The 16354-nt window shown below is 37.7% G+C and overlaps 2 protein-coding genes across 8 annotated transcripts in view; one reads left to right on the top strand and one right to left on the bottom strand.

Moving 5' to 3' along the window:
- The window catches only part of KLHL28 (kelch like family member 28), a 35481-nt gene extending 22008 nt beyond the window's left edge, over positions 1-13473 (bottom strand). Inside the window, exons 1-2 of one of the 7 annotated variants that reach the window (XM_015544491.2) lie at positions 13341-13473; positions 1260-1420 (exon numbers count right to left, since the gene is read on the bottom strand). In XM_015544491.2, the coding sequence (XP_015399977.1) occupies positions 1260-1358 (99 nt within the window). In that variant the 5' untranslated portion in view covers positions 1359-1420; positions 13341-13473. Of the gene's footprint in view, positions 1-1259; positions 1421-11712; positions 11975-13261 lie in introns of those variants that run through there. The other 6 variants (XM_042989620.1, XM_042989619.1, XM_007097533.3 and 3 more) reach the window with 6 other exon arrangements.
- TOGARAM1 (TOG array regulator of axonemal microtubules 1) overlaps positions 12619-16354 on the top strand; it is an 83530-nt gene continuing 79794 nt past the window's right edge. Inside the window, exons 1-3 of the mRNA XM_042989618.1 lie at positions 12619-12861; positions 13274-13362; positions 13567-15963. Coding sequence (XP_042845552.1) covers positions 13921-15963 — 2043 coding nt within the window. The 5' untranslated portion in view covers positions 12619-12861; positions 13274-13362; positions 13567-13920. The remainder of the gene's footprint in view (positions 12862-13273; positions 13363-13566; positions 15964-16354) is intronic.

Genomic DNA, 16354 nt, shown 5'->3' on the forward strand with positions numbered 1-16354 from the left:
GACAAGAAAGGGAAATAAAGAAATAAAACTGCCTTTGTTAGCAGGTTACAGGATTGTCTATGTAGAAAATCGGAAACAATCAACAAGAACATTTCTGGAACTAATAAGCAATTATAGTAACGTAGCAAGATACAAGGCTAATATCAAGTCAATCCCTTTTCTATCTATACATCAGCAATGAAGAAGTGAAATTTGAAATTAAGAACATATTACTGTTGACACTAACACCTAAAAAAATGAAACACTTAGATACAAATCTAACAAATATATACACCATTAATGTGAGGAAAATTGTAACATTCTAATGAAAGAAATCAAAGAACTAAATTAATAAGAAGCTACTGCATGTTCATGGATAGAAAGACTCAAAATCATCAAGATGTCAGATGTCAGTTCTTCCTGACTTGAACTATATATTCAATGCAATCCCAATCAAAATTCCAGCAAATTATTTTGTGGATATTGCAAACTGATTCCAGAGTTTATAAGGGGAAGTAAAAGACAGAAGAGCCAACTTAATATTGAAAAAGAACAAAGTTGATGGACTGGCATTACCTAATTTCAAGAATTATTATAGGGGCCCCTGGATGGCTTAGTTGGTTAAGCATCCAACTCTTGGTTTCAGCTCAGGTCATGATCTCAGTTTGTGAGTTCAAGCCCCACATCCACTCTGCACTGCCAGTGTGAAGCCTGCTTGGGATTCTGTCTTTCTCCCTCTCTTTCTGCCTCTCTCCCTCAAAATAAATAAATTGAAAAAAAAGAAAAAAAGGATTATTATAAACTGTATTAATCAAGACAACTGAGCCACCCAGGTGCTCCTAAAAAAGATAAGTCTTTAAAAAAATAAATTTAAAAAAAAGGAGACTTAGCTAATATTTCAATTACTACCAGTGCCACAGACTGGAGACTGTTTTAAAAAATAAGACAGTAAATTCAACATTCTGATAAGGTTAATGTTATTTTTGATAATATTTTAAAATAAATTATTAAAGGTTTGATTTGTGAATACCTAGAATAGGATGTAGTGATCTGTAAAACTAGAATGGATGAGCTAATAACAGTAAGACATGTTATAGACTAATCTTGTTTCTTCTTCTTTTTTTTTTTTAATGTATATAGAAGACTTGGACATCAGGAAAAGACTTGACGTTGAACTAGATGTTTGTAAAGAATTTTACAATGACTCTCATGATTTTGACAGCAAAACTAAAAAAATATAAACTTCAGTTAACTAAATTAGCAACATGAGAGTATACCACCTTCATGGAATGAGGTTTATCTGGAGGAAAGCTTCTAGAACATGCTGTAAGGCCAAAATGAAGATACTTGGGCGTTCCCTTCAACTGTGCAGGTGACATGAAGCTTCCAAAGACAGCAAAATCAGTGATTAACAAATCAAGGATCCAAAAACACCTGATATCTAACAAGAAATTTAAGAGGGTAAATGTTGAGATTCTATAATGAATTACAAAACAACTACGTAAGTACAGCTTAAGAGAGAAGATACATTTGTAGGATATGTTTAAAGGGCTCAGGGGTTTTAATTTTAATATTATTTTAGTACACTAAGCTTATGTACGTTTAAGTTGCAATAATAGAACTATAACATGCAGAACTAACGGAGACATTCTCACTTTGCTCTGCAAATGTCACACTACATCTAGAGTATAGATTTTGGATACCATCCTTCAAAAGGGAGCTAAACAAAGTATAACACCTGACAAAGAGAAGAAATTCAAATCATGTCTCATGGGTAATGGAACTGAGGATGTTGAGGCTGAAGAGAAAGAAATCTGAAGGTTATCATGTAAAATAACCTAGGGGTAAAAGTTACTCAATAACTATATTATTATTATTAATTATACAGAGATGTTTCAAAGATTAAATAAGCTTATATATATAACGTGCTTAGGATATTGTTTACAAGTTCTTGATAAATATAATTTTATTTATCAATAAGCTACTGCATTTGAAGTGAATTTCTTGACTACTTAAAAGGTATTCTGCTTTCTGGGTTGCACCATTTCTCACTACTAGGTAAGAAATCCACTCTGTACTACTGAAATCCTGTGTCCCATAAAGTATTGCAGAATTGCTGATTTTTAAATCAAGTAAATGGAGGCGCCTGGGTGGCTCAGTCGGTTAAGCGGTCAACTCTTGCTTTCGGCTGAAGTCATGATCTCATAGTTCATGAGTTCCAGCCCCACATCTGACTCTGTGCTCACAGCGTGAGGCCTGCTGCAGATCCTCTGTCCCCCTCTCACTGCCCCTCCCCCATTCTCTGTCTCTCAAAAATTAATTAAAAAAATCAAATTAATGAGTTATTTATTCATTTGTTTCACTTTTATATAAATAGGAACCATATAGTAATAGATCCTTACAGTAAACTAGTTTTTGTGTATTTAAGACTAATAAATTACCACTAACATAATATGAAAGCATGATACAATACTGATTTGTAAAAAGACACACACATGTATGTACACACAACACACATAAACACACACACGTGTGTGTGTCTGTGTGTATCTCAAGTATCCAGATATGCAGGACAGTATGATTTTAATAAGGGACTCAGGAATCAGGGTCCTAGGGTCACAATATTGTCTTTACTATTTACTAGTTGTGTGACCTTGGGAAAGTGATCTTAAAGTCTCATTTTCTCATCTCAGTAAAACACAGACAAAACAGCACATATAAGAACTCAATAACTGTTAGATGCAATTTATTATTATCAATATCATACTTAGAAAGGCTTGTTTTTTGCTGGCCAAGCCGTGTGACTTCCTTTCACGCTTACCAAAAAAGAAAAGAAGCTTACTCACTATCGAGCGAACTAACATAACCAAAGCCTGGCTAATCTGACCGGAAAAGATACAAGGCACTTTTAAATTTGGACAGTTTGCTAGTAGCACACAAAGAAGAGTAAGCCAAAGACTAGGCTTCCTGAATTCTTGTCCCACACAACAAAAAAGACAACGAAACAAAAGGGGCTGGACGATGGCAACACAAGTTAGAAGAACCCAAACTACACTGCAGCTAGGCAGTTTTATGTTCTGCAGCTCTATTCTTTGGGGTAGGGGCACATGAAAGCCCCACATCTCATCATAATCAGGGAGCTGAAAAGAAGCACTCTCATGACAGACTCTCAGGGTTATAAAAAGGCAAGTGGGAGATGGACTTGTAGCGGCTCCATAAAGGTCTGCCAACTTTTAGTGTTTCAGGAGAATCACAAGGTTTTCCAGCACTCAGATAAGCTGCAGTCCCAGGATTCAAGCTTTTGCTTATGTGGACACATACAGGCAACGATGAAGGTCATGATGAAGCTGTTCCCCTACACTCAGACTTTCTATAGATTTCTCCTTTAACCTATTTTCTTAGTCCCCCCCCCCCCAATAATAAAAATGATCAAAGTTTGAAAAACAACTCAAAGGGAAATGGCAAAGATGACTTTGTGAAAAAAACACTCACACATAGTTCCGCCCATCACTGTACAGGATACACATGACACGATGTTCATTCCCTTTAAGAAATACTGTGAATGGGGAGCCTGGGTGGCTCAGTTGGTTGAGTGACCAACTTCAGCTCAGGTCATGATCTCATGGTTCATGAGTTTGAGCCCTGCATCAGGCTGTCTGCTGTCAGCGCAGAACCTGTTGACTTCCTCCGTCTCCCTCTCCCCATCCACCCCCCCAACCCCCCACCCCCTGGGTGTGTGTGTGTGTGTGTGTGCGCATACATGCATGTGCGCCGTGCACGCACTCTAAGTAAAGAGATAATATTTTTAATGCTCAACCAAAACAATTCAAACTATACACTTTAAAAGGGTTAAGATAGGAAACTTAAAATGAATTATAATGGAGATTGTCATAACATCATTTTTAAAATTTTTAATTTGACCCCTTTCCTTTCTGAAGAAATCTGACCCAAAAGCAATTCGCAAAACTTTTAACTTTTTTTTTTAGAAGCTTTAAAACAATGGTTCTCAAAATTTGATCCTTGTACCACCAGCATCAGCATCACCTGGGACTTGTTAGGAATACAAATTCTTGAGCCCAACCACACATCTAAGGAATTGGAAACATAGACATAACAGGAAGGGGCAGCAAAAGCAACATGCATTTTAAGCCCTCCAGGCAATTGATATGTATGCTAACGTTTAAGAACCAGTTAAAATATTGCCATCACAAGGATAACTGCTAAAAAATTATTCTAAGTCACACTGTAACTCCTTCAAAATTACAAATTACAACTGTGACTATATTTGGTTCTCAGCTATTTACCTTAAATGTCTAAAAATAACTCAAAGAAGCAGTAACTTCTAATCTTTAAAACCTCATCTTTGACAGTTTACATTGACAGTTTTATCTCAATAACAACCTTGTGCAGAAGGAAAAGAAGTATCATGGAAAACAGGGAAGAACAGTGAACAAATTCAGAATCGAGAGATTTGGGATCGAGTTTATATGTGACTCCTTAATAGCTGTTATGACTTTGGACAAATTACTTATTCTAAACTTGAATGTTCTCATTTGTAAAGTTTGTTGTTGTGGATTAAACCAAATGTTTGGTTTGGAGAAACAAACCAATGGAGAAGAATTAAAATACAGAAATAGATAATTCAGCATATGGAAACTTAACTTATGATAAAGGCCATTATCTTGAAATCAATAAGGAAAACAGGGCTTTTAAATAAGCAGGTTAGGGGTGCCTGGTGGCTCAGTTGGTTGAGCGTCTGACTTCGACTCAGGTCATGATCTCACAGTTTGTGAGTTCCAGCCCCATATCAGGCTCTGTGCTCATATCTCAGAGCCTGGAGCCTGCTTTGGATTCTGTGTCTCCCTCTCTCTCTGCCCCTCTCCCACTAGTGCTCTCTCTCTCTCTCTCTCTCAAAAATAAATAAAAACATTTAAAAAATTTTAAATAAGCAGGTTAGGATAACTGAATAAAAATAGATAAAATTAGATCCTTATAAAAATAGATAAAATTAGATCCCTTCCACATATCTACACCAGTATAAATTCCTAATGGATCAGAGGTATAAGTAAAAAATGAAATCATACAACTATTACAATAAAATAGGGTGAATTCCTCTGTAACGAGATTAGAAATAATTTCCTAATTCTGACACAAAATCCAGAAGCAAGCAATGAGTGAAAAAACAGACTAACTTGATTGCATCACAACTTTGCCTAGCTAAAGAAATCAAAGGAGGGGTACCTGGATGATTCAGTTGGTTAGGCATCCAACTCTTGGTTTTGGCTCAGGTCATGGTCTCGCGTTTGGTGAGTTTGAGCCCTGCATCAGGTTCTGTGCTAACAGTGCAGAGCCTGCTTGGGATTCTCTCTCTCCCTCTGCCCCTCCCCCCACTCACTCTGTCTCTCTCGAAATGAATAAATAAACAACAAAAAAAGAAATCATAAGCAAAGGAGAAATAGGAGATTGAGAAAAATATCTGCAACACATATATAACACATATCAGAATATTTATAACATTTCTAAAATACTCTAGCCCCACAGAAAAAATAAGCTAAAGAAATGAATAGCTCATTAAAAAATGCAAATGGTTCTTAACTATATGGAAAATTGCTCTACCTCACTTACAATCAAATGGATTAAAATGAGTTAATAATTCTTTCCTGGCAATATACTCTGTTGGTATGACTGTGAGAAACAGGCACTCTCACACACTGCTGTGCAAATGTCAAATGTTTAAGACCTCTGGAGGTAAATCTGGAAAATCTAGCAAAACTACATTTGCATTTACCCTATGACCCAACAACCCTACTTCTAAGAATTTACCCAAAAAATATACTGGCAAAAAATATATAATGGCACCTTCATAAGGTTAATAATTGCAGGTCTATTTGTAAAAGCAAAAGAATAATTCTTTATGCTTATTTTTATGCTTGAGAGAGCAAGATGTAACTGACCAAGAATTTTAAAACAACTCTAAAGTCCACCAATAAAAGAATGGTTGAAAAAAACTATGACATATCCAATCAATCAAGTGCTATGCAGCTATGGAAGAAGAATGAGGAATCTCTGTACATAGGCTCTAGAGGGATCTCTGATCCAAGCAAGAGAAATATGTGTATAGTATGTCACCATTTACCTAAGAAATGGGAGGTTACAAATATACAGATTCACTTACATAAAAACAAAGGAAATATTAAATAATATATATTTTTAAAGGTTATCTACAGGAGGAGTGAGGGAACAGAGTAGAGGGGATAGAGATAGAAGCTAGACATCTCTGAATATATCCCATTTTATAGATTTGCTTATGGAAAAAGTATTTTATATAATTATAAAGCAAAATTAAATCTTGAAAACACAATCCATAATACATTTGAAAATAAAAGGAAGCAAAGGAACTCAATGTTCATCTAGTTAGTGGTCTAACCATATCATTCCAAATACCTTTAAAACAGTAATTTGATGGTCCTTTCCTAGTAGGATATGCCCTAAAAAAACACACTATTTTCAGTAATCACATTGCTGATGAAAGTGTTATTTGTATTGTGAAACTGTTATGTGTGCATTGCAAATGCATTATTAGAAAGCATTTCTAATCATCCCTAGGGTCACTATGATCTGTAATTCTCAGTAGGGGAGCAAAGAGATAAAGATGTTGAGACTAAGATATTAAATATAAACCTTGAACTCTGATTTTGAATATAAAGTGTTTAGAATAGATCTATATACAGAAACATTAATTATATATTAATATATATTTTATGCATAAACATATAAAATGCAAATGAGATACACAAATATATAAAATATATTATTTTAAGAAAAAAAGTTAATTATATTTACTAGCTCTGTTTCCTGAAAAGGGTTAGAAACTATTAGATTAATGGCTGATTCAAGGCCTGGGGCACAAAAACGTCAAGATAAATTTGGAATTTTGACATACTAGGTAGCAAGAAAGCTATCAATGACAGCGAAGGTTATAAAAAACTTAGGAGCCAAACTGAATAGGCTATCATTAGTCAAAGATGGGACAAACTGAACATCAATAACTACAATTGATTAAAACTTATCAGATATGCTTAAACCCATGAGTCCATAATGATAACAAAATTATGATAATTAAAAGAAAGTCCTAATTCATCACCACTGGAAAATGCTAATGAACCAACTTATTATTTGAAACCTAGTAAATAAAGGGAAAGAATCAAACATTTATCATGTCTTTTCAATACTAACTACACCAATGAGTTACCAAACAAATGTAGGGGAAGTTTCTTTCATAAAAGTAAAGGAATAAATACAGGAATGTTAATAAATAAAGGAATGACAGAGTGTCACCATTTCACAATCTTTTTAATTTCTTTTTCACTTTTATTTATTTTTGGGAGACAGAGAGAGACAGAGAGAGACAGAGCATGAATGGGGGAAGAGCAGAGAGAGGGAGACACAGAATCCGAAGCAGGCATGAGGCTCTGAGCTGTCAGCACAGAGCCTGACGCGGGGCTCAAACTCACAATCTGCGAGAGAGATCATGACCTGAGCCAAAGTTGGATGCTTAATCAACTGAGCCACCCAGACGACCCACCACTTCACAATCTTAATGAATAAATGTAGGTAGGCTTTCATTACGAAGGGCTGCTAATATCACAAAGAGACAACCAGACATCAGGGCCTTCTGATAGGAGACCATAATATGATCTATGGATACTCTTGGACTCCCCACCCTCCCCCCCCCCAAACACCAAAATCAAACATGCAGTCAACAGTCTAGATCCAACTATTAATTTACAAGAAATACAGAGAACAGAAAAAGCACGTTAAACTATAACAGAAAGATGCAATTAGCAAAAAACATCCTGACTGTGAGAAACTTCATGAAATAAATAACCTAGATGCTTCCACAAATAAACTGAAAGAAATAAAAGAGAACGAACCTACAGTTCAAAATAAACTTGAAACACAGATCAAGCAAATACAACTAATGAAATGTACAGGTGTTGTGTGCACACATGCATACATGTGCACACACCCATACATATATATTTAGGAGACAACTGGAAATTTGTACACTAACTGGATAATTTATTATATTAACTAATCACTGTAACTTTAGTTGCTGAAAAAGGATACTGTAGTTATGTTTTATATGTTTATATGTTACATATGTAACATATAACTACATATGTGGTACTTTTAAGAGTTTTTATCTTTTTATACTAAAATATTTGTAGATAATGTTTTCAGAGATTTGCTTCAAATTAATATGGGATGAGCAAGCAGATGTAGATGTAGATGATCTCATGACATGTTGTTGAAGCTGGGTGATAGAGACATGAAGGTTTGTGTATTATTTTATTTTTGCATGTTTTTGAAATCTTGCACAGAAAAAAATGTATGTGTAAGGCACTAAACTTGGCCTAAGACTTAGAGATGAAGAATCTGACGTGCAGAGAGTTTAAATGAATTGACAAAGATCATACAAGTAGTAAGAGACATTATAGGAACTATAACGTTTTCCTAATCTTAAAACAGCATTCTCTACATATTACATTAAAAAAATTTCAAAGCTGAACAGTGTAGACCTACTCAAAATATTTACTAAATCAATTTATAATTATTACCACTCCTGAGAAAACTAAATGATTCTATAAAGAGCAACTGGAATGGGGTGCCTGGGTGGCTCAGTTGGTTAAGCGTCCAACTTTGGCTCAGGTCACAATCCCACAGTTCGTGGGTTCGAGCCCTGCATCGGGCTCTGTGCTGACAGCTCAGAGCCTGGAACCTGCTTCAGATTCTGTCTCTGTCTCTCTCTGCCCCTCCCCCGCTAGTGCGCGCGCGCGCACACACACGCGCGCACACACACACACACACACACACACACACACACTCTCTCTCTCTCTCTCTCTCTCTCAAATATAAACAAACACTAAAAAAAATTTTTAAAAATAAAGAGCAACTGGAATACCTTTGTCACAGTGTGCCAGTTACTGTTCTAAGCTTTTTACATGTATTAACTCCTTTCATCCTCACAATAACAACATGAGATAGGTGCTATTGTTATTATTCCTATTTTATAAAGTAATCTGAGGCACAGAGAAACTAGGCCCAGGCAAGACTTAAAGCTTGGTATGCTGTCTCCAGAGTTCTTCACTACCAGGTTATTATAAACTCATAATTTCTTAATCTCAGTAAAGTTCAACTCAAACAAGAAACTAAAAAAGGGCAGAATAGAAACTCAAAAATAGATAGATCACATACAAATACACACATATATATATTTAAAAGTACATCAAGGTTTTAAAATGAAATACAGAGGGATCTATGGAACAATCATTCCCTTCTGTTATTTATATAATAGTAGCATTGTTACATAAACATCCACAATATAAACACAATGTTAGATAAAAATCAAACTTTCCATAGTCTGCAGCAGCTTCGTAATTTCAGGTTCTGAAACAAAGCTAATAAAGGTCAAGCTGTGAGTTTAGTAACTATTTAACTGACACCTAAATTACAAAACAGTTGTGCTGAAATCAGTTGGGAGGCAATTATCTGCTACAAGGAGAACAAATAGTGATGAGAAATAAGAATTGTTAAAAAAAATCCAACACATATATTTTGCTGTAACAAGTATGATTTATGAAATAATATTTTATTATGTGAGTCATTTTCTTAAATTTCTTTCCCACAGTTCAACTCTCCTCACACAAGAATTCAATTACTGATGGCATACTATTTTATCAGTGAGCCTATGAACAAGTTGGCATATTTTCCTGTTCTCTGGGCCTGGCTTTCATTATATCTGAAGAAACAAAAGTAACATTAGAAGCCTCTTATAGTATGAATCATTATATCATGAAGTCAGAAATAATACAAAAGAAAGGAAGCTCCCAAAGCCTTTTCTACATCCAGTAAAAGCTGTGAGTTACATAAAACTAGTTGCAATGAATGTGAGATCCTGTTACCTCATACAGATTAGCACCAGAAATACAACAAAAATTGATTGTTGTTTAAAACTATACTTTTGACTCAGTCCAAACTGCACAACAGCTTTGAAACATAAACCTAAAGAAATGAAAATGTTGTTTAATTACACATATACAAAAACAGACTCATAATTTCTCAACCTTATTAAGTTTTGGCTCAAATAAGAAACTAAAACAGTACAGAACTGTTAAAAAAAAGGTTAAAATATATATAATATTTTCAAGATAAAATATATAATAAATATATGAATAAATATATATGAATAAAATATATGAATATATTTATAATAAATAAAAATATAATAAATATAATATATATTTAATAAATATAATTAAAATATATGAATAAATATAATATATGAATGATTAATACAAAAATCTAATTTTTTCCTATATTTCAACACTTTCCCCCACCAAAGCTTTTCCAAAGCTCTACCATGTACCTACATAGCTTGAGTTTTACTTTCTTTCTCTGTTCAATTACTTTCCAATGGATACAATTGCCACAGTACAAACATAGATGTAGCTTCCAAAATTTGTTGTGAAAATTAAATGAGTCCATATCCATTAAGTACTTATCATCCTGTATGACAGATAGCCAACAATCAATAAATGGTAGTCATATCACGATCTGTTAATTGTACCTTTCATTTGCATAGCATTTATTCACAATAACTTCTTAAAACTATACAAAACTCTTAATAGTTTACAGAATTCACACTGATTTCCAATATTCCTCAATGTCTGTAAAATTTGAGTAAGAACACAGAAAAAATCATAGTGGTTTATCCAACCAAGTAATATCTTATGTCTGTGAAAATAAGAGATGTTTTTAGGACAATTTTATTTACCTTGCTTAAGTTCAGCTCAAAAATTAATGTATCACAAATATTCCTATAATCCATTAATTTAACTAAACTTGTTAAAAAATATTGGTATTTTTAATTTGTCTTACCTGAATTTGGTATTTTCAACGTACTCTTAATTACAGCCTTTCAACTTTAAAAGGTGTACTATTAAACACATAGTGTATTCCACTATTTTGGAATTTGATTTAAAAATTTTTGTCCTATCTCTGGGGTGTCTGGGTGGCTCAGTCAGTTAAACGTCCAACTTCGGGTCAGGTCATGATCTCACAGTCTGTGAGTTCAAGCTCCACACCAGGCTCTCTGTTGTCAGTGCAGAGCCCACTTGGGATCCTCTGTTCCCCTATCTCTCTGTCCCCTCTGCCCAAACTCTTGCATGCTCTCTCAAAAAATAAATAAATATTAAAAAAAATTTTTTATCCTATCTCTATTTATGGTTAAACATAAAAGGTTTTTCTAGTCAGTACACAATTTCTACAATTCCCTGGATTCCTGGAATTCAAGAATAAGATTTTTAAAAATTTTTCTTTGTAAAAGAAATAAACCGAATATACATTAAATGGATGCGATCTGCCTTCCACAAAATAACCCCTAAAGATAATTAATAAGATGTATGATGTTAATTAAGGTCCCATTTCCTAAATATCCACCATGGAGACTAATGCATCTTCCAAGTCTTTACCAAGGAAATTAAATGTAACAGATATAAAATAAATTGCAATCTATAACATAGTGATCTACAGAGCCCTGAAAAAAGGATCAAAATTAAGACTCATTTTGCCTTATTCTAAGGGAAAGGCACAATAACTGGTTGGTTTAAGTATCCACAATCCTTGAGAAGTATTCACTATGAAGAGAAGGGGTAATTCTAAAGCTTCTACCATAACTTTGATGATGGTACATCATTCAAGACGTTCCAAGTTCCTTTTCTTTGATTCCATGATTACCACACAACCTCCACTTACTAACTTGGCTTCCCAAGTTCTTGGATACAGGAAAGAGTGCACTGGATTCTTCCACCTGAAAATTCTGATCACTGGAAAGGGTTATCTTCTATTCCAACATAAACTAGCATTCTAATATGTACATTCTAAAGTGTACATCATTCTCTTACTCAGTTTAGTTTGAATTGGGGTCCTGACACCTGGACTTTAAAAGTATAAATATGAGTTTCTTACATTGGAATATGAAAACCAGACAGACATTCCTTTTCACTGACGACTGCTACAATCATCTCTTGGGTTTTAACTCCCCAGCCCTTACCCTGTCCCTAAATTAAAAACAAAACAAAACAAAACAAAACTTTTTTTTTCTTTTTTTGGTCTACTGAAATATACCTAAACCAAATTAGGCAGATTCATTTAAACACCAAAATGACTAACTAAACTCAAAATAACAACCAACCACAAAAGAACTGAAACCAAAACATAAGGATGTTTACATAGGCCTCATTCACATTTACTCTATTCCTAAAAGACAAAAAAGAAACCTATGATATCCAAATTTTACTTAAGACAACAGAAATTATGTTTTAACTTGCATTATCCAGCAACATTATTTAAAAAAGGTTTGCCATATGTAACTCAAATATCCTGACTTCACTTACATTTAAAATGCATAAATAGGAGACCTCAAACGATAACTTTTCTGCAGCCTTTTCTCAATAAGTCATTCTAAAGTAATTAATTGTGTTATGCTTCAAAAAAGCCCAACTCCCCCACACACTCCAAAAGAATACAGCCTCACAACAGACACTCCCGACACTCCAGCTCTTCAACTGTGTTCGCTTAAGTTTCATTTACAACAGGAAAGAACCACTCACCAAGTTCACAGTTCGCCTAAAAAAAGAAATGTCTATTATTAGCAGTAAATCTACAGGGCAGTTCTCTTAGGACCGTGATGCCAAGCCTTCAACCGCAACTGAAACTGTCTTTGCAATCTCGGTTTCCAGGAGACTGAAGGGCTGCAGACACGCGCAAGGATCCTGCAGGGAGGTTGGGATGGCACAGGGCGCCGGAGGAGGGAAGGAGGTAAGTCTCATAAAGGAACTGCAGTAGGGGCCTTTGAGAACGTCCAAGGGAGAGGTGGGAGCTACAGGGAAAAAATAAATTAAGTACGTTTTAAAAGAGAATTTAAAGTGATGAGATTAAGGAAAAATGAAAAAATCATCAACCTTCCAAGACCGTCGTGTAAGCGAAGTAGGAAGGGGGTAGGGCGGGGAGAATAAGGGCCCCAAAGACCAGAATTTGAAAAAAGTACGCGAGCTGTAAGCTTGGCCTTAGTCCCAATCTTCTGTCAGGGTACGCGGGCCGCAGGACAAAAGGATCGCACTAACTCAGGGTTGTAGAAAGCAACGCATTTGCAACGATAACAAGCCCTGCACAAGAAGATGTCGCCTTTCTCCCTGCTTGCTCCTGTTCATTTCTTTACCTCTTACTGCAGCACCAGCGTCACTCCGGCAAAACTCTGCCAAAGCCCGCGCCGCAGGAGGACAGCAAAAGGAAAATACCTGAGTCCCCGGAATCAGGCAGGTAACAACAAGAGAAGTCGTAGGCCAGCGGTGTCGGGGTAGGACCCCCTGCTTGTCCCCAGTCAAACCCCAATTCTTTCCGGTGGGGAGGGGAACTTCCGCTCGGAGCGAGAACGTCACTTCCGTCTAATGCCTTCACGCTGCTTTGCCTTCTCCGCTCTACAGACGTTTGCTACCGTCGTAATGTTCTCACTTCCTTTTCCAGGATCCTGCTGCCTAGTCGTAACACCCGACGTGGACTACAGTACCCAGCATTCAACACGGCAAGTTGAGTTCCGGGTCAAGAGGTCCGCGCTGGGTGGATCACCATGGAAGCGATCGGTTTGGTCACGTGGTGCCCCTGGATACGCCCGGTGGCTGCTGTGGGGTCTGGGGCTCAGGCAGGGGCCATTTTGCAGAAGGCAGCCTCCCGGAGTTGGGAGCGGCTTGGCAGCTAACTGAAGCTGTTTTTTTCCCTCCTCTACAGCTTGTGGCTTGTAGAGGAACCTGGAAGGCTGGGCTCCATCGAGCCCTTCAAAGACGATGGTTTCCTACAGCCTTTGCCATCTGACGACTCTCCATGGAGGCTGTGCCCTCTGCGCTGCTCCTGCTGCCGCACCTTCCAGCCCTCTATGCCTATCGCCTCCAGAGCTGCAGTCGTCCTTCCGCCCCAGAGACTGATGATAGTCGAGGTGGGGGCACCATGAGAGGCGAGAAAAACTACTGCCGTGGAGCTGCCGGAGACCACGGTTCCTGCCCCCCGACACCTTCTCCTCTGGCCTCGACCCTCGTGATGCCCGCGGAGGCAGTCACAAGTGGTTGGTCTGGGTCTGGAGGTGGTTTGGCAGGGGGAGACGAAGAGGAGACTCGGCTTCTTCAACTCCTCCGGACCGCGCCAGATCCTTCCGAGGCCTTCCAGGCTTTGCAGGCTGCTTTGCCGCGGCGGGGCGGTCGACTCGGCTTCCCCCGACGGAAGGAAGCATTGTATCGGGCCTTGGGCCGAGTGCTCGTGGAAGGAGTTAGTGATGAGAAGCGACTCTGCTTGCAGCTCCTCTCGGACGTTCTCCGGGGTCAGGGGGAGGCAGGCCAGCTGGAAGAGGCCTTTAGCTTAGCACTTCTGCCTCAACTTGTTATCTCCTTAAGAGAAGAGAATCCAGCCCTACGGAAAGATGCGCTACAAATCCTACATGTCTGTCTGAAACGTAGTTCTGGACAGGTGCTGAGAACGCTTATACAACAGGGACTGGAAAGTACCGACGCCCGACTTCGAGCTTCCACAGCACTACTGTTCCCCATCCTGCTTACTCCTGAGGATTTGTTGCTCAGCTTAGATCTCACCGAGGTAATAATATCCTTAGCCAGAAAGCTTGGCGATCAGGAGATAGAAGAAGAATCTGAGACTGCTTTCTCTGCACTTCAGCAAATTGGGGAACGACTTGGCCAAGAGAGATTTCAGTCCTATATCTCTCGCCTGCCATCTGCGTTGAGGAGACACTACAATCGCCGCCTGGAGTCTCAATTTGGAAGTCAGGTTCCTTATTATTTGGAACTTGAAGCCTCTGGATTTCCTGAAGATCCTCTCCCCTGTGCAGTGACTGTTTCCAACAGCAATCTTAAATTTGGGATTATTCCTCAAGAGCTTCATTCAAGGTTGTTAGACCAGGAAGACTATAAGAACCGGACTCAGGCTGTTGAGGAACTAAAACAGGTGATGGGAAGAGTTAACCCTAGTTCTACCCCTCATTCCAGTCTTGTCGGTTTCATTAGCTTGTTGTATAATTTGTTAGACGATTCAAACTTCAAAGTGGTCCATGGCACACTTCAGGTCCTGTATTTACTGGTTATTCGCCTTGGAGAGCAGGTACAACAGTTCTTGGGACCAGTTATAGCAGCTTCTGTCAAAGTGCTGGCAGATAACAAGTTGGTAATCAAACAAGAATACATGAAAATCTTCCTCAAGCTAATGAAGGAAGTAGGTCCTCAACAGGTGCTTTGTTTACTCCTGGAACATCTCAAACATAAGCATTCCAGAGTGAGAGAGGAGGTAGTGAACATTTGCATCTGCTCCCTCCTGACTTATCCAAGTGAAGATTTTGACTTAACCAAACTGTCTTTTGATCTTGCGCCAGCTCTTGTAGATAGCAAACGCAGGGTACGCCAAGCAGCTCTTGAAGCCTTTGCTGTGTTGGCATCGTCAATGGGCTCAGGTAAAACCAGCATCCTTTTCAAAGCTGTGGATACTGTTGAACTGCAAGATAATGGAGATGGAGTGATGAATGCTGTGCAGGCCAGATTGGCTAGGAAAACCCTCCCAAGGTTAACAGAACAGGGATTTGTGGAATATGCAATACTTATGCCATCATCTGCCCAGGGTAGGTCAAGTCATTTGGCACATGGAGCAGATACAGATTGGCTTTTGGCTGGTAACAGAACTCAGAGTGCACACTGTCATTGTGGTGACCACACAAGGGACAGCATGCAAATTTATGGATCTTACAGTCCAACCATATGTACCCGAAGGGTATTAAGTGCAGGAAAAGGAAAAAATAAATTGCCATGGGAAAATGAGCAGTCTGGAGTCATGGGAGAAAACCAGACCTCCAATCCCAAGGATATAGAACAGGTATGCATCTTTTCTAATTTCCTTGAGTTGAAACTAGAAAGAGTTTAAAATGAAAATAGGTTTGTAATGACTTAAGGGTGAAACTGCTAGAGGGTTGTTATGCTATTTTTTTTAAGTCGGTTTGAAAGCTGACGTGGACATCTATTGTAATGGTACAGATCATGTAGGAACATTTAATAAGCTTACTGCTTGATGGATTTCATTGAATTTGAGGCACAATCTGATAATGACAATACTTGGATTTCAGTTTGGGCCTGTCAACTTGGTATGTCAATTATCTCATCCATACACAAACACTGAGTATTTAGTACTTGTCAGATAAAGAGCAGACTTCTAATAATGAAGATGAGGCTGGTTCCGTGAAGTTTAGGTAGAAAGACAGACCTGTAAA

This window comes from Panthera tigris, chromosome B3, assembly GCF_018350195.1.
Source record: "Panthera tigris isolate Pti1 chromosome B3, P.tigris_Pti1_mat1.1, whole genome shotgun sequence".
Classification (NCBI taxonomy): domain Eukaryota; kingdom Metazoa; phylum Chordata; class Mammalia; order Carnivora; family Felidae; genus Panthera; species Panthera tigris.